At 40.9% G+C, this 19,363-nt stretch overlaps 1 protein-coding gene across 1 annotated transcript in view; it reads right to left on the minus strand.

Moving 5' to 3' along the window:
* Positions 1–19,192, minus strand: part of LOC109879670 (glycerol-3-phosphate acyltransferase 4) — a 35,653-nt gene extending 16,461 nt beyond the window's left edge. The window contains exons 1-4 of the mRNA XM_020471839.2: positions 19,012–19,192; positions 11,307–11,946; positions 4,149–4,218; positions 3,740–4,040 (exon numbers count right to left, since the gene is read on the minus strand). Coding sequence (XP_020327428.1) covers positions 3,740–4,040; positions 4,149–4,218; positions 11,307–11,480 — 545 coding nt within the window. The 5' untranslated portion in view covers positions 11,481–11,946; positions 19,012–19,192. The remainder of the gene's footprint in view (positions 1–3,739; positions 4,041–4,148; positions 4,219–11,306; positions 11,947–19,011) is intronic.
* Between the last annotated feature and the right edge of the window lie 171 nt (positions 19,193–19,363).

Below are 19,363 nucleotides of genomic sequence, written 5' to 3' on the forward strand. Positions count from 1 at the left end.
ACATATTAGCTACACTCTTGAATAATGCAACCAAACCATATTACGCTCTTGAATAATGCAACAATTCACAAGCATATGCAGACAATTAAAGGGTTTATTTTCTCGTTTATACACGCATTAGCTAAATGTAGCTTGCAAGACAATAACACTGCTAGCTAGCTATGCTAGCAAGTAACGTTAGCATATTGAACATCTACCCCCCTCATATGAATATAAAAGTACAGTTTCAGTGTACTAAAGTTACATTCGAACAAACAAGGCTTAATGCTATCAATATGGAAGTAATTCCATAAGGTAAATGCAAAATTGCCCTATCCCACCCTTGACAAGAGGAATACCAACACGGGTGCCCCCCAGGAGTGTGCGCTCAGCTCCCTCCTGTACTCCCTGTTCACTGATGACTGGGTCACAACGCACGACTCCAACTCCATCATCAAGTTTGCTGACGACACAACAGTGGTAGGTCTAATAGCCAACAATGACGAGACAGCCTACAGGGAGGAGGTTAGTGCCTTGGCAGAGTGGTGCCAGGGGCTACATCACTGCCTTGCAGGGCAACTCCATCACCCGCAACCACATGGATACCACCCGGTACTCTGCCCTGCACCTTAAGAGACTGCTGCCCCCTGTACGTATATAGAGACATTGAACACGGATCACTTTGGCAATGTTTACCTACTGTTTTGCCCACTTTATATGTATATACTTTATTCTAGTCTCATGTCTCATCTTATATAACTATTGCTGTACACACCTTTTCTATTCATATACTGTCTATACACACCATTTATATATACATTTATATTCCGGACTCTGACATTGCTTGTTCTGATATTTCATAATCAGAATTTTTTTGTTTACTTTTTGGAGAATGTGTGTATTACTATTGTATTGCTAGATATTACTGCACTGTGGGAGCTAGAAACATAAAGCATTTCGCTGCACCTGTGATAAAATCCGCAAATCTGTGTACGTGACAAATAAATGTTGATTTTGATTTGAAAACGGTGATAATACCCCTGGTGATCAGCGTCTTGCTGCATACTTCTTTCCTGGAGCAGCCAAGTGGGGAAAAACACAGTTGTGCTTCCCATTTCTTACAGATACAGCAACATTTTTAGAATGTAAGAGGCTGTTAGTGCAGATTCAGGTGAAAAGTCAATAAAACAAGTCTCAAATATAATGAAAATGTCTATACATTTCAAAAACATTGCTCTGCTATTAGTATTTGTTCTGTATAAATGTTGGTCTTAACGAGACAATTCTGTTAACACTTCCCTGCTTACAGCGGGTCAACTGTTGGATGAGACCTCTAGAAGTAGTGTTAGAGATGTGAGAAATACCGAAGTTTACATGTCTCTTGAGAATCGCTACCTTCTTCTTCTTAATTCTTCTTAATTCTCATCAATGAGAACAAACCCTAAGTGGCTGTATCTGAAACAAATACAATCAGAATGAAAGTTGCTTATTGTTTTTCATATAAAACAGCTGTTTATTGGAAAGTGATTTTTCTCTCTATGTTCACTTCTTGCAACTGCAAGCATGGGACAGCGAGGCCAAGTGCATCAGCTCAGTCTCTGTGTGCAGCAGGGGCTTATTAGTAGCCTATAGAGAGGGAGACTGTGTGTCTGGGTCTACAATGGTGGCCTGGCTGGCTCATGGGTGATTGGACTCAGGCCAGACTGGTTTAGTCCTGGGTCACTGCCCTTTTGTCTGCCCAGCGAACTCTCTCACTCCTGGCCCTGGGGGGGATATCTCCATACTTAATGGAAAGTGATGGCTTCCTCTCAGCTGAACGCAGTGAAAACGTACATACAGTGCATTCAGAAAGTATTCATTCCCCTTGACTTCTTGCACATTTTGTTACGTTATAGCCTTATTCTGAAATAGATTAAATTGTTTTTTTCCCCCTCATCAACCTACACAATCCCATGATGACAAAGCAAAAACTGGTTTAGACAATTTAACACATAAAAAAAAACGTAACGATCACATTTACATAATTATTCAGACATTTTACTCAGTACTTTGTTGAAGCACCTTTGGCAGTGACTACAGCCTTGAGTCTTCTTGACGCTACAAGCTTGGCACACCTGTATTTGGGGTGTTTCTCCCATTCTTATCTGCAGATCCTTGCAAGCTCTGCACAGCTATTTTCAGGTCTCTCCAGAGATGTCTGATCGGTTTCAAGTCCGGGCTCTGGCTGGGCCACTCATGGACATTCAGAGACTTGTCCCAAAGCCATTCCTGCATTGTCTTGGCTGTGTGCTTAGGGTCATTGTCCTGTTGGAAGGTGAACCTTCACCCCCAGTCTGAGGTCCTGAGTCCTCTGGAGACGGTTTTCATCAAGGATCTCTCTGTACTTTGCGCCATTCATCTTTCCCTCACCTGATTTGTGGAGTGCTGCAGAGATGGTTGTTCTTCTGGAAGGCTCTCCCATCTCCACAGAGGAACTCTGGAGCTCTGTCAGAGTGACCATCGGGTTCTTGGTCAAATCCCTGACTAAGGCCCTTCTCCCCCGATTGCGCAGTTTGGCCGAGCGGCCAGCTCTAGGAAGAGTCTTGGTGGTTCCAAACTTTTTCAATTTAAGAATGATGGAGGCCACTGTGTTTTTGGGGACCTTCAATGCTGCAGAAATGTTTTGGTACCCTTCCTCAGATTTGTGTCTCGACACAATCCTGTCTTGGAGCTCTACATACAATTCCTTCAACCTCATGGCTTTTGTTCATGGCTTTTTGTTCTGACATGCACTGCCAACTGTGGGACCTGACATAGATAGGTGTCAGCCTTTCCAAATCATGTTCAATCAATTGAATTTACCACAGGTGGGCCCTAATCAAGTTGTAGAAACATCTCAAGGATGATAAATGGCAACAGGATGCACGTGAGCTCAATTTCGATTCTCATAGCAAAGGGTCTGAAAATTTTGGTAAATGTGACTAGTTTCAGGAAACTAGGCATGTCGCGCGTCACTACATCACAGGAGCACAATTTGAACAATTTGAACTTTTCATCAAGAGCATCCAGTGTGTGCTCTGGACGCTCCAAGAGCGAAATGCTCAGAATTTACGAACGGCGAATCCGACATCAAAGCCCAGAGCACACTAGCACTCCAGATTTTTTGAACACACCCGTAGTATAAACCAACCTAGGTGTCTTGAAGTCTTTGGTTGTTTAGTACATAGCCTCATATGTGAATCCTTAAAGAGATGGGTGGGGCTAAAGCGTTTAAGAGGGTGTGAACGATGCTGAATGGGTGTAGACAAAGCGGAGCTCTCCTGTAGGTACCAAAACATTCAAGGGCCATTTTCTCAAAAGTGAGGTTACAAGTTTATCAACTTTCAAAGCAAAATTACTTTCCCATTGTTCCTCAACTGTAGTGTATGACATACCATTTTCTAGCTCCGAGGCTCTACTTTTATCCAATGTAAAAAACACCATTTCAAATTTTGCTGAATAAAACCGAATCGAGCTGGTCAGTCACAAATATGGTATTTCTGTTTTAAATTTTGTATAAATCTGCAAACATTTCTAAAAAACAGTTTTTGCTTTGTTATAGATTACAATGAATTCCCATGATATAATAAGAGTGTGTCATATGTTCTCTAGGAGAAACAGGAGAGGTTTCTGAGGTCAGCCTGTCCATCTTTGTTTACACATGTCAGAAAACAGAGAGTGTTATTACTGAACCAACCAGCGCCACATCTGATCCCTTCCCCTAACCTTAACCCAGTCTTACCTGAGAGGCAGAAGGAAGCCGTAGCGGATCACCACCCCCAGCCCCCACAGGACAGTCAGCCTCAGACTGATGTGCTGGAAGTTGTAGTTGCTACGGGTCAGAAGGTTCCATGACTCCAGCTCCTCAGCAGAAAACCTCTTGGTCACCTCGTCGTCCATGATGCTCTCAACTCCTTGCCGGCAGAAGTAGAAGATGTCGGACATCTCAAACTCGGAGGCATGGTCCAGGTCCCGGTTACTGCCACTGCGCCGGATCTCCTTTATCTCCTCCTCCAGGGAGGTGGGCTCCTTGGCGATGATGGCTGAAATGCACCGGGGAGACATGGGAAATGGTTAACCACTACCAATTTACCCATCAGACACTCTCATTAACAACAACGACACACTCATACACAGAGCCCGTCACTCACCATTAGAGTAAGGCTTGTACAAGAGATGGTTGTTGTCCTTGGCTCCTCTTTCAATCCTATGTGTGGCCCACTACAAGCAGAGTCATTTAAAGTAGACAGATGTTAGCTTACATTTTGCAGAGAAAAAATCTTTCTGGCTCATTCAGACAATAATCAAATTCTAAACAATAGACTGACCAAATAAAATGTCATAAAATGACAAACAGCTTCATGCCTTATTACAGAAATGATGTTGGTTTGTCAGATTAGATAATAAAATGACAGCTAGGTCTATATAGATATGTCCATGGTCTTTTATCCACAACACTTGAGTTCATAAAGACATTATCTCAACAAGTGCCATTTTCAATAGGCCTATATTTCAGAAACTGAAACAGTAGAACATCAAATCTGTTAACGCTACTATGATGATAAGTTATTGATATTAGCCGGTGTTACAATTCCAAGGCAGACAGATATTGTGAGGGAAGTCTGTCTACACAGAAATCATTAGAATGATTAGATTGTAATATTTTATTTTCCATTTTGAAATGCATTCACATAGTAGTTGTTTGTTTTATATGTAGGCCTCAAAGAACAGTCACCTAAGCTGAACGCACTGCAGATGTGAAAATTGTATCTGTATGTGCACACTTAGACAAATACTAATCTAGTAAGAGGCTGGAAAAGAACGGAGTGTTCCCCATGCCTTGGCAATAACAGGCAGAACAGGAAGGATGAAGTGGGAGGGGATCTGCTGTTCTCAACCTTCACTCAACCCCAGGCACTGAGCAAGTTCACACAACACATTACATCATTATAAGATCCTGATGTTCACAAAGACAGACAGACAACAGAGCAGAATTCTGCTGCCAGAACATTCCAATCTGCTCAAGCATCCATCTTATACATCCACGATACTCCAATACAGTTCTGAGAGCCAAATGGCTAATGGAAGTAGCTCAGAGCACCTAGCTAACAAAAATGCTAAGAAAAGAAGGTGTTCACATTCTAAAAGGCTTTACCAGGAAACTGGCCTTGCCAGTAGGTGCGGTTCATCTGATCAACTGCTGCACAACATTCCTCTGACAGGACTGGACATTTACTAGACTGACCACCTGTGGAGAAGATCATTTCAACAGAGGTAGAGGCGAAGCATCTTTGCTACTACGTGGTGCAAGGCCAATGTCAACAGCGCTACAGACGGACACAGTTCTCTTTAGAAACTGAAACTGACCGTTATGCCTTTTGAAAGAACACTGTTCACCGACGGGAGATTTTACAGTTGTTTACAACAAAATCCTTACTGACATCAAAATACCATTACATGTGAATCATAAGACTAAAGGGCAGCTTATAGGGACACCAATGTGTATGTTTGGGTGTAGGCTAGTAAAGGAGGAGCATAGCAATCCTGTTGAGTCAGTAAACTGGAACAAGGAAAAGCAAGGCCAACACATCAATTACGGCAGAGGCGTGTGGTAGCACATGATTAGGATTATGCAAAAACATTGCTGGTGTTTGATACCTCTACATACTCACTGCATAGGCTAGATTGAGTTCCAAGCTCCCTTGTCCATTCTTTACTATGCAGTCAATGTAATCTTGCTGAACAGAAAGTGCTATGTCATCAGTCTGGTATACAAGAGAGTCAGGTATATCATTGCAATATTACCCTTCTCTGCATGAGATCTGATATCCTAAGCATGGAGAGAATGTTCCTGTCCATACCCTAGATCAGAGATCATTAACTGGATTCAGCCGCGGGACAATTTTTTCTGGAGAGGATGGTCGAGGGGCCGGAACTTAATTATAAATCATTTGTAGACTACAAATTGACCGTAAGAAGCCCAAACATAAATAATATTTTCAAACCTTGCTTATATTTGTATACGATCATGTGTCTCTCTATTATGTGTGGGAATACTTGGGAATAGATTTCTTAAATTAAAATCATTTGGAGCTGATTTCCTGGTGTTTAAAAGTATTTTATGTCCCCCAAAAATTATCATAATAAAATAAACGTTTTTTTTTGGGGGGGGGGCAAATAAAACCACCCGCTGGCTGCCAGTTGGGAGATCCTTCCCTGGATAGCAAGACGATTCCCAGAGCCCAGCTCACACATAGGCTGCTACATGCACATATACCAGTTATGAGGTTACATTCGTGACTCAAGTTACCAGCAGCACAAGATGTGATTTCCACATGTTGGAGACTTTAATCATTGAAGCAATACCAAGGTCTTGTATTTGCAGAAACCAAGTGAAGTATAACCTGTCATACAATCACCTAGTTTCCAACAATCTGTCATTTTAACCCTTTACTTCTACCATACAAATGCTGGTTGACTAGACTAGGCACTACTGCGAGCTGAAAAGCTCTCATATATCAAGCCCCTGCCATCTCCCTCCGGACCATTTATTTTTGACACTAGAATTCATTCTCAAAGGGGTTCGCTGGAAACTGCTGACAGGCTTACTTTCGACACTTAAGAAAGGAAAGGAAGAAAGAGGGTGATAACCTTCTCTGGTTTCAGCTCTAGTTCAGTTTTAGCAAGGGCTCACTAGTGAGATGTGACCAGGCAGATAGGCTCCCACCAACCATTGAAACTTCAGATTCATCATATTGAGAGACGCTTTTTAACCCATCAGTAGGCTAAACAAGGCCAGAATGGTTGATCAAGTAGGGTCAGAAGCACAGATCCTACAAAGTAAACTTCATGCCTAAGGGTCTATTTTCATTGACAAGAATTAAGGAGCATTTTTTAGAGATTCTCGAGAGGTATCGATTGTCGAGAGACATTACTGCAATGTTAACGTGCGTATTTCTCACTCCTTGAACGCTTCCTCCGGAGGTTGCACACAACAATCACCCGACAGCTGCCCGCCTCAAAGCAGGGCAGTGTAAACAGTTGTTTCGTTGAGCCCAACATTCATACAGTAATTTGTTTTAAGGTCATTTTAATAAGCTGAAACAATACTTTTATATTCGTATGAGAGGTGTAAACGTTCTTGTTTGATATGCTAACGTTACGTGTTAGACTGTTTAGCTAGCTGTGTTCTTGTCTTGCAAGCTACATTTAGCTAATGCGTGTACAAATAAATCATCTGCAAGAGTTCGAAGCAGAGGGTGATGAAAAAAGTGTATGAGAGGATTGTCCACCTGGCTGTGGAGTGCAGAAAGGACAAGTCTGTTTTCTACAAGAAGCCAGAGTCACTACCCCCAAAACCCAACATCTTTGCCAACAACGCCACAGTGCCAAAGCCTGCTAAACCAGCTGCCATTATTACCAAACACACAAAAAAATTCACTAGCTGAAGAACATTCTAGAACCTGCCTTGAACATTCAACCAACACAACATCCATATTCAGTTACACTAACGTTGTAGTATAATATAGAATTCCTAGTATGCTCACAATTGCATTGTGGTATAGATATTGCTAGCTGTTGTACATACTGTATGTATATAACAGTGTTTTCTATAATCTTTTTTACAAGTGTACTGCTCACCAGAACCCGGACTTGAACCCGATCGAACATCTAGAATGTCTCGCCTGATCCCGCCTGCCTTCCGCTTTTGTGGACATTTTTTCCCATTGTTAGAGTGGTCAGTATATTGTCAGCATATAGATCATCTTTGATCACTATCACTAGCTAAACATTACCTAGGTAGCTAACTTGATTCTTCTTAGATGTACTGCTAAAGTTAAAAAATTATTGGATTTATGTAAACATGGGCTAGAGAAGGTTTCCTATGACCATATTTTTTGCTCCAGTCTCGGCACTATTCTTTTTAAATATGAGTCACATTGAGATTGACATAAGAATTTAAAACGGGTAAGTCCATTTGAATTCAATCACTTTTTGACTCTATGCCTTTAACCCTTTAACGTCAATTATCAGATTCACATATGTTGTAGCTTAGACCTTACATCTTCTAAGGTTTTTGTGTTGTGCCCGCCATAGGTTGAGACAAAACATGCTCTTGAATAGGTTGATATCAAAAAAACAGAGCGTTCAATTAAGGTGCTGGGGAGGGCAAGGAGACCCCCAGCTCCGCTAAAACCATTGACAACTACGTGCCATTTAAGGGATTGTTAAATATTATACATATTTGTTTTTTAATATCATCACCTCTTGAAAAGGATAGTCAGAACGATTAGACAACATTAAGTTCTATCAGAGTTATACAAATCAAATTTGATTGGTCACATACATTATTAGCAGATGTTATTGCGGTTGTAGCGAAATTCTTGTACAGCAAGTAACTGCCTGCTTTTCATGATCAGTAAACATCAATGTATTTTCAGATACATGAGGTTGGGTATTCTATCCATTTGGCATGTAGCTAGCTAGCTAAGCAAACAACATGTGTCACTTAGCTTACTTAGTCAGAGATTAGGCTTTTGGAAAGAGCTTGACATCGGCGAGTCCTCGTCCGGGTAAAGTGGTCAGTCGGACTACAGTCATCACCACTGTAGATGGCAAGCAAATCAAACAATATTTGGATACAAAACTGCCAGGGCATTCAAGTCAACATTCTCTGATGTGTGGACCTCTAACCATCTTAGTGTTACCATTTGAAAGTTGAACTTTCAATTGAATTCCATTTTAGTACATTTATCAGCCAAAACATGACGCCCACCCTGTATTCAAGAGCTTGTTGTGTCTAAAGAAATGGTTGGCACAACAGAAAAACAGATTATGTAAAATAGGGTCTAAGCTACAACATATGTCAATATGAATTTGAGTTTACACGTTTATTTTTGCACCATTTTTATTTTAAACTCTTGAAAGAAATTATAAAGTAGTTTGACAACCCTGTTCATAAACTTTTCATTTATATAAATTAGAGGTCGACCGATTATGATTTTTCAACACTGATACCGATTATTGGAGGACCAAAAAAGCCGATACCGATTAATCGGACGATTGTTTTTTTTGTAATAATGACATTTACAACGATACTGAATTAACACTTATTTTAACTTGATATAATACATCAATAAAATCAATTTAGCCTCAAGTAAATAATGAAACATGTTCAATTTGGTTTAAATAATAAGTGTTGGTGTCACGAGTCCGACCGAGGGTGGCTTCCCTTCCCGGTCGGGTGGCGCTCGTCGCTACCGGCCTATTAGCTGCCACTGATTGTCTTTCCTCCCCCTCCTTGTATGTTTATTGGTAGCACCTGTTTGTGATGATTAGTTGGGCTTCTTTAGACAGCCGGCCCGCCTGTTTGTTGTGCGGGATTAATTATTGTAACCTTCGGCTCTGTAGTAGAGGAACGTGTTGGTTCCTGGTCCTGAATTTTCAGTTGTACATTTTCCATTCCCCGTGTGTGGGGCCGTTATTATTGTGAGCACCCTGTGGTGCGTTGGTGCATTAAAGAGCACAGCATTGCACTCTCTGTCTCCTGCATCTGACTCCACACCCACGACACCCGGAGCATTACAGTTGGAGAAGAACTAAAAAGTGCAATATGTGCTATGTAAGAAAGCTAACGTTTGAGTTCCTTGCTCAGAACATGAGAACATATGAAAGCTGGTGGTTCCTTTTAACATGAGTCTTCAATATTCCCAGGTAAGAAGTTTTAGGTTGTGGTTATTATAGGAATTATAGGACTATTTCCCTCTATACCATATGTATTTCATTAACCTTTGACTATTGGATGTCCTTATAGGCACTTTACTATTGCCAGTGTAACAGTATAGCTTCCGTCCCTCTCCTCGCTCCTCCCTGGGCTCGAACCAGCAACACAACGACAATTAGCACGCGCTAACTAGCTGGCCATTTCACTTCGGTTACACAAGCCTCATCTCAGTAGTTGATAGGCTTGAAGTCATAAAAAGCGCAATGCTTGACACACAACGAAGAGCTGCTAGCAAAACGCACGAAAGTGCTGTTTGAATGAATGTTTACGCGCCTGCTTCTGCCTACCACCGCTCAGTCAGATACTTAGATACTTGTATGCTCAGTCAGATTATATGCAACACAGGACACGCTAGATAATATCTAGTAATATCATCAACCATGTGTAGTTAACTAGTGATTATGATTGATTGTTTTTTATAAGATAAGTTTAATGCTAGCTAGCAACTTATCTTGGCTTACTGCATTTGTGTAACAGGCAGTCAGTCTCCTTGTGGAGTGCAACGAGAGAGAGCCAGGTCGTTATTGCTGTTGGACTAGTTAACTGTAAGGTTGCAAGATTGGATCCCCCGAGCTGACACTGTGAAAATCTGTCGTTCTGCCCCTGAACAAGGCAGTTAACCCACTGTTCCTAGGCCGTCATTGAAAATAACAATGTGTTCTAACTGACTTGCCTAGTTAAATAAAGGTATATAAAAAAATATTATTTTTTTTTAAATCGGCAAATCGGTGCCCAAAAATACCGATTTCCGATTGTTATGAAAACTTGAAATCGGCCCTAATTAATCGGCCATTCCGATTAATCGGTCGACCACTAATATAAATCTAAATCGTTTATATTTTCCAGTGATTTAGACATGTCTCATGGTAAACTTTGAGCATCTCTATCTCTCAAATGTTTTGGCATTCAGGTCCAAAAAGTCACTTTCTGAACACTTGTACAATGGGAAAATATGTACGGAAGGTTTCGTACGAATCGATATCAAAACCTTACTCTTTTGGCAGTAGCCCATTATATTGACATGCATGACATTGTTGAGTCATTGATTATTCTTGTGTGCTATTACACACTCATTATATAAAGTGTACACCACATGTTCTGCCTCAGCCTCCCTGTGACAACATAAGGGTTTGGCAAGACTTCATGGGAAGGAAATGGAGCACAGTGAAAATACAGACCTGAACTGAACTCAAACAATGGAGCTTTGATGTAGGAGGTGAGGGATTGGAGATGGGGAGGAAGCACATGACCTACACAAAACTGCATTCCCATTCCTAAGCCCCAGTTTAGGTCAAGTGCACGTTCACACGGGGAACTGCCACATCACTGCACGGTGAGCATAATCCATGCACTGCACTCAAGTCTAATTCAGTCATAAATGTTGTGTGAAATGTATATGCCTAGCATCCATTAGTGATCATTCATATTAATCATACATGTGCAAATGTCAGATGTGATGTCCTCTCTGACCAGAAACTGATAACATCAATGAACCCGTGCAAACACTCAAGTGGTTCACACTCACCTCAAAGATCTTCAGTAGTGTTTTCATGTAGAGCTGTCGAATGCCAAAGGACACTCCAAAGATGGCAGGCACGATGATGAAGACCAGCAGTAGGGTGAACCACACCGTGAAGGAGATGCCCAGGAGAATGCACAGCAGGTTATCAAAGGGGTTGAAGTCTAAGAACAGGCCCATCTTGAGGCTTTAGGGGGAAGTGTGGGGATCCTACTACACAGAATATAAAGGCAAGTCAACAGCAGGAGAGGACAGTGCCTCACTTGTTAGCCTTTTAGGACCTTGGTCTCAGTTCTCAGCCAGAACACGGCCTTCATTAAGACGTCTGAGGGACCAGACTCCTCCTCCAACTGGCCAGTGAATCCATGGCTGTAGAGGACATCATCTTGCTACTGCCTCTCTCAGCTTTAGAAATATGTTACAGCAACTGGGCCTTCCAGTCAAGTTATTTTCTTTAGCTTCCTATCATTCAAACTTAATGTGGTGCATTGGTCGACAATGAAAAACTGAGACGAACTCAACAAAAAATAATAATTCCATCCTGCACTACTCTAAAAAGTTGTTTTTGGAGCCTGAAAGGGATTGAGAATATTGTGTTGAAATGATCCAAAAGTAGCAAGCCTCTTCAGTTGAGCATCCCATGCACCTGAAAGAAATTTAAACAAAAACGGAAGGTTAGTCTACTCTGTTTGTTAACAAAGGCAAAGGACTCTGGTTGCAACCATTGAAAACTCCCAGGTGTCCCAAAGGTATTAGGCCTTCAACTCAACTCTGCACTTCAAAGCCAGTTCCATTCCATCGTTCCCCTCTAATCAGTGGCTGATTTAGACCTGGGACACCAGGTGTGTGCAATTAATTATTAGGTAGAACAGAAAACCAGCAGGCTCCGGACCTTGGCCTAGGGTTAGGTGGTATACCGTATTTTACGGTAAACCGGTATTGATGCACAGAACGGTTGGGGTTTTTACTTTACCTTCTATAACGGTATTTGAATGTTTGGATTGTTAAATGTGATACACCGTGTGTAACGTCTGTTTTTATATTTTACTCAGCTATCTGAGTCATCTCTCTCCGCTCTCCCTCTTCATGCCGCTTTCCACACAGACCTAGCCGCGCCTCGTCACTCAAGGAGCGCATTTGTTGATGCTTGACCATGAGACACTTGCATTCAGTCTGCATGGTCAATGCAGCACAAGCAACAATGTTGATGACAATGATGCTGTTTTCACTTCTTCTGCTTCTTAAAACTGTGCATAAGGAAAGTATTCAGACCTCTTGACGTTTTCCACATTTTGTTACAATACAGCCGTATTCTAAAATGTATTAAATTATTTGTTTTCCTCATCAATCTACACACAATACCCCATAATGACAAAGCAAAAAGTATTTTAGAAATTTTTGCAAATGTATTAAAAATTTAAAATAAACAGAAGAAACTTATTTACATAAGTAATGGGTTATTTTTGAACAGTCATCAAACTTGGAATTCCAACTCGGAAACACAGGCCTCATTCTACAGTCGTGACCAAAAGTTTTGAGAATATTGAGAATATTAATTTCCACAAAGTCTGCTGCCTCAGTTTGAATGATGGCAAATTGCATATACTCCAGAATCTTATGAAGAGTGATAAGATGAATTGCAAATAATTGCAAAGTCCCTCTTTGCCATGCAAATGAACTGAATCCCCCAAAAACATTTTCACTGCATTTCAGCCCTGCCACAAAAGGACCAGCTGACATCATGTCAGTGAGTCTCTCGTTAACACAGGTGTGAGTGTTGACAAGGACAAGGCTGGAGATCACTCTGTCATGCTGATTGAGTTCGAATAACAGACTGGAAGCTTCAAAAGGAGGGTGGTGCTTGGAATCATTGTTATTCCTCTGTCAACCATGGTTACCTGCAAGGATACACATGCCGTCATCATTGCTTTGCACAAAAAGGGCTTCACAGGCAAGGATATTGCTGCCAGTAAGATTGCACCTAAATCAACCATTTATCGGATCATCAAGAGCTTCAAGGAGAGCGGTTAAATTGTTGTGAAGAAGGCTTCAGGGCGCCCAAGAAAGTCCAGCAATCTGTTAATTTCTCATTGAATCACAGCCTACTTCGACAAACGTGTGATGATTTAACAAGCGCATTTGCAAGAAAAGCACTGTCGTTGCACCAATGTACCTAACCATAAACATCAATGCCTTTCTTTAAAATCAATAGACAAGTATATATTTTTAAACCTGCATATTTAGTTAATATTGCCTGCTAAAATGAATTTCTTATAACTAGGGAAATTGTGTAATTTCTCTTGTGTTCCGTGCAAGCAGAATATATGCAGCAGTTTGGGCCGCCTGGCTCATTGCGAACTGTGTGAAGTCCATTTATTCCTAACAAAGAACGTAGTTAATTTGCCAGAATTGTACATAATTATGACATAACATTGAAGGTTGTACAATGTAACAGCAATATTTAGACTTAGGGATGCCATCCGTTAGATAAAATACGGAACAGTTCCGTATTTCACTGAAAGAATAAACGTTTTGTTTTCGAAATGATTGTTTCCGGATTCTACCATTTTAATGACCAAAGGCTCATATTTCTGTGTTATTATGTTATAATTAAGTGTATGATTTGATAGAGCAGTCTTACTTCTGACTGAGCGATGGTAGGCACCAGCAGGCTCGTAAGCATTCATTCAAACAGCACTTTCGTGCGTTTTGCCAGCAGCTCTTTGCTGTGCTTCAAGCATTGAGCTGTTTATGACTTCAAGCCTATGAACTCCTGAAGATTAGGTTCGTGTAACTGATGTGAAATGGCTAGCTAGTTAGCGGGGTGCGCGCTAATAGCGTTTCAAACGTCACTCGTTCTGAGACTTGGAGTAGTTGTTCCCCTTGCTCTGCATGGGTAACGCTGCTTCGAGGGTGGCTGTTGTCGATGTGTTCCTGGTTCGAGCCCAGGTAGGGGCGAGGAGAGGGACGGAAGCTATACCGTTACACTGGCAATAGTAAAGTGCCTATGAGAATATGAAATACAAATCTTATAGAGAGAAATAGTCCTTTAATTCCTATAATAACTACAACCTAAAACGTCTTACCTGGGAATATTGAAGACTCGTGTTAAAAGGAACCACCAGCTTTCATATGTTCTCATGTTCTGAGCAAGGAAATTAAACGTTAGCTTTTTTACACAGCACATATTGCACTTTTACTTTCTTCTCCAACACTTTGTTTTTGCATTATTTAAACCAAATTGAACACGTTTCACATTTTTTAGGCTAAATTGATTTTATTGATGTATTATATTAAGTTAAAATAAGTGTTCATTCAGTATTGTTGTAATTGTCATTATTACAAATAAATAAATAAAAAAATTGGCTGATTAATCGGTATTGGCTTTTTTGGTCCTCCAATAATCGGTATCGCCGTTGAAAAATCATAAACGGCCAACCTCTAGTGAGCGCTACCGTCAGTCCTGTGTCATGCCAACAGTAGAGCATCCTGAGACAATTCACGTGTGGGGTTGCTTCTCAGCCAAGGGAGTGGGCTCACTCACAATTTTGCCTAATGAATAAGGAATGGTACCAACACACATCCTCCGAGAGCAACTTCTCCCAACCATCCAGGAACAGTTTGGTGAAGAACAATGATGGACAACAACATTCCAGCATGATGGAGCACCTTGCCATAAGGCAAAAGTGATAACTAAGTGGCTCGGGGAACAAAACATTGATATTTTGGGTCCATCGCCAGGAAACTCCCCAGACCTTAATCCCATTGAGAACTTGTGGTCAATCCTCAAGAGGCGGGTGAACAAAAATCCACAAATTCTGACAAACTCCAAGCATTGTTGCCCCAGAAGTTAATTGACAGCATGCCAGGGCGGATTGCAGATGTCAACACTGCAAATATTGACTCTTTGCATAAAAGCCTTTAACACTTATGAAATGCTTGTAATTATACTTCAGTATTCCATAGTAACATCTAACAAAAATATCTAGACACTGAAGCAGCAGACTTTGTGAAAATTTATATTTGTGTCATTCTCAAAACTTTTGGACACGACTTTAGAGCTCAGACTTTCCGACCTGAAGATCACTGACGTCATGATTTCACCTTGTATTTTTCCAAGTTGACATTTGTTTTGAAAGCACCATAAAACTATTGGTACCCTTCGCCAGCTCATATCTGTGGGAAGCTAGATTCAGTGCTCTTGTCTGCATTAAAACCAAATATCGATCCAAGTTGGATTTAACAGCAGAGATGAGGTGCGCACTGTCGACCACGCCCCCTGACTTTCAGAATCTCCGACTCGCCATGCATCAAGCACACCTATCTCATTAGTGTTGGTGAGATAATCTATCTTATGTCTGACTAATTTGCAATCAGAAATATGGTCAGAATGTTTTTTAATTGACTGCCATAGCCCCAAATAAAAAAAGTTAACATTGGCTGATAATTAGGCTACATCCTTTTTTTCACATAGTTGGGGTCTCAAGAATTTTCAGATATCAAAATTGGATCGTGAGCCAAAAATATTTGGGAACCCCTGCTGTACAGGCTTTTTTCTTTTTATTCTGTCATTTAGGTCAGTATTGTGGGGTAACCATCTGCAGTTTTCTCCTATCATAGCCATTCAACTCTGTAACTGTTTTAAAGTCACCATTGACCTCGTGGTGAAAACCCTGAGCGGTTTCCTTCCTCTCCAGCAACTGTTAGGAAGGTCCCCTGTTTCTTTGTATTACTGGGTGTATTGATACACCATCCAAATTATAATTAATAACTTCACCATGCTCAAAAGGATAGTCAATGTGTATTTGTTTTTGACCCAACTACCAACAGGTGCTCTTATTTGTGAGGCCTTGGAAAACTTCCATGATCTTTGTGGTTGAATCTGTGTTTGAAATTCACTGCTCGACTGAGGGACCTTACAGATAATTATATGTGTGGGCTGCAGAGATGAGGTAGTCATTCAAAAATCATGTTAAACACTATTAATGCACACACTACATGACCAAAAGTATGTGGACACCTGGTCATTGAACATCTCATTCCAAAATCATGGTCATTAATATGGAGTTGGTCCCCCTTTGCTGCTATAACAGCCTCCACTCTTCTGGGAAAGGCTTTCCACTAGATGTTGGAACATTGCTGCAGGGACTTGCTACCATTCAGCCACAAGAGCATTAATGAGGTCGGGCACTGATGTTGGGCGATTAGGCCTGGCTCGCAGTCGGCGTCCCAATTCATCCCAAAGGTGTTTGATGGGGTTGAGGTCAGGGCTCTGTGCAGGCCAGTCAAGTTCTTCCACACCGATCTCGACAAATAATTTCTGTATGGAACTCACTTTGTGGACTAGGGCATTGTCATGCTGAAACAGAAAAGGGCTTTCCCCAAACTGTTTCCACAAAGTTGGAAGCACAGAATAGTCTAGAATGCCATTGTATGCTGTAGCATTAACATTTCCCTTCACTGGAACTAAAGGGCCTAGCCTGAACAATGAAAAACAGCCCCAGACCATTATTTATCCTCCACCAAACTTTACAGTTGGCACTATGCATTGGAGCAGGAAGCGCTCTCCTAGCATCCACCAAACCCAGATTCGTCTGTCAGACTGCTAGATGGTGAAGCGTGATTCATCGCTCCAGAGAACAAGTTTCCACTGATCCAGAGTCCAATGGCGGAAAGCTTTACACCACTCCGGCTGATGCTTGGTATTGCACATGGTGATTTTAGGCTTGTGTGCGGCTGCTTGGCCATGGAAACCCATTTCATGATGCTCCCGACGAACTGTTCTTGATGTTGCTTCCAAAGGCAGTTTGGAACTCAGTAGTGAGTGTTGCAACCGAGGACAGACTATTTTTTACATGCTATGCACTTCAATCCTCGGTGGTCCCATTCTGTGAGCTTGTGTGGCCTACCACTTCGCAGCTGTGCCGTTGTTGCTCCTATACGTTTCCACGTCACAATAACAGCACTTGCGGTGTCACGTTGAAAGTCCCTGAGCTCTTCAGTAAGGACATTCTACTGCCAATGTTTGTCTATGGAGATTGCATGGCTGTGTGCTCGATTTTATACACCTGTCAGCAACAGGTGTGGCTGAAATAGCCGAATCCACATACTTTTGTATATATAGTGTATTATGTGAATTGTTAAGCACATTTTTCATCCTGATTATATTTAGGCTTGCCATAAACAAAGGGGTCGAAAGGTTATTGACTCAAGACATTTCAGCTTAATTTGTACAAATTTCGAAAAACAAAATTCCACCACACTATGGGGTATCGTGTGTAATGCCCTACAAATGCAAAACACAGTAACTAAGTGTGAATACTTTCTGAAGGCACTCTATCTATCTATACAGTTTGATTCTGCACCTAGGTCAAATGTGTATTATATTGTATATTTGGTTATCTCCTCAATGACAATTGAACCAAGCATTCCATAACAATGAAAATAGTATATTTTAAATCAGGGGAGGATGGAGAACTATGTACACTTTTTGGAGAAAAAAATTATAATAATGAAAACTGCCATATGTACATCTTTGGGCAATATGACCAAATTCATATAGGAATGTGTTGTAGATCAGTCAATCATTGAAAGCAAGCATAATAAGTGGTAGATCTGTTCTATGTGCGCTGTTCTATGCTTCCTGTTCTTAAGTTTTGTTTTAGCTCTTCTACTTCCAGTTATATACACTAGATTCAAACAGCTGAAAATAAAATATTTTTGTTTATGGAAAATATATTTCACAGTGGTTTAAATGGTACAGTGATTATCTACACTATACTTGCATGTTTCGTCACAAACTGAAATTGGGCAACCTATTAGAATTCTAGCGACCAGGTAATGGCGGAGCGATTTCTGCATAGTGCACCTTTAATAAAGTTTGAAATCGTTTATTTTTAATTTTTATGGACATTAAAAAAATGTGTTGATTGTTCTCCATCCTCCCCCGATTCCGAATATAAAATGTTCATTGTCATGCTTGGTTCAAATAGCTGTCGAAGAGAGAGTTACGTTACCGAATATCCAAATATAAAACAAATTCTTACCTCAGTGCCTAACCGAACCATATACCATATACCTATATACATATGCTCTCTAAAAGTTTACTTTCCTTTGGATATTGTTTGAACCTTCGGACAGACCGCACAGACAACCGATATAGTACGTTTAAATGTAATTGTATTTAACATTATGGTTTGTATGAATATTTACACGATTTTACAGGTATTCGTTTCAGGGTGTAGTTACATACCAATTAATTGTGTATTACACAGCCAGATCAAATCAGACTAACATACAGCTAACCAGCCGTTTCTGGTGTTATAACTAGCCATGAAAGCTATATAGCTAGCTAGGCTGGCTGGCTATTTACAGTATAATTACATTATTTGGGGTGTAGAAATAGAGGGGGCTGCTATTGTACCGTATGATAATCGATAAAATGATGCAGGTACATTTAACAAAAAAGTGATGTCATTAGTAACAGATAGGCTTTAAGATTTTACAGAGTTGCTAGCTACAGTAATGTGTCACGATTCATGCATCCATCCCCATATATCAACATCACACTACTAGCTGGCAAGCTAGGCTAATATTAAACTGTCGGGTTTTGAGTGCTAGCTAGCTAACGTTAGCTTTCTATCATGGAAGACGACGTTGATACGATACTAACAATTAACTGAAACGTGTTTAGTTACATGAATGTACTCACTGGTACCCAAGGTTGTCCGATCAGCAACGATGTTAGCCGTCTTTGTATCGGGCTTTGTGTCGGACCTCTCACATTGTTGTCTCCACCCGGTGGCTATCGGATAGTTGCGTGGATGCAACGTGATGAAAGTATTTCTGGACGAACTATGATGCTGCGCATCAGATGTTCCTGCGATAATCTCGTTGGTTTTGGTGTCTCGTGTTTATCAGCAAGAACAAAAACACCCTCCCTCCGTCTCTAAACTGACACCTGGTGGTGGGACGTGGAAACACTGAAGCATGGCTGGGTACTGACCACAAAAGACACATTTGCAACGCGTAACAGTAGGTCCAATATTGAGGGCAATCATACA

This window comes from Oncorhynchus kisutch, linkage group LG3, assembly GCF_002021735.2.
Source record: "Oncorhynchus kisutch isolate 150728-3 linkage group LG3, Okis_V2, whole genome shotgun sequence".
Lineage (NCBI taxonomy): Eukaryota > Metazoa > Chordata > Actinopteri > Salmoniformes > Salmonidae > Oncorhynchus > Oncorhynchus kisutch.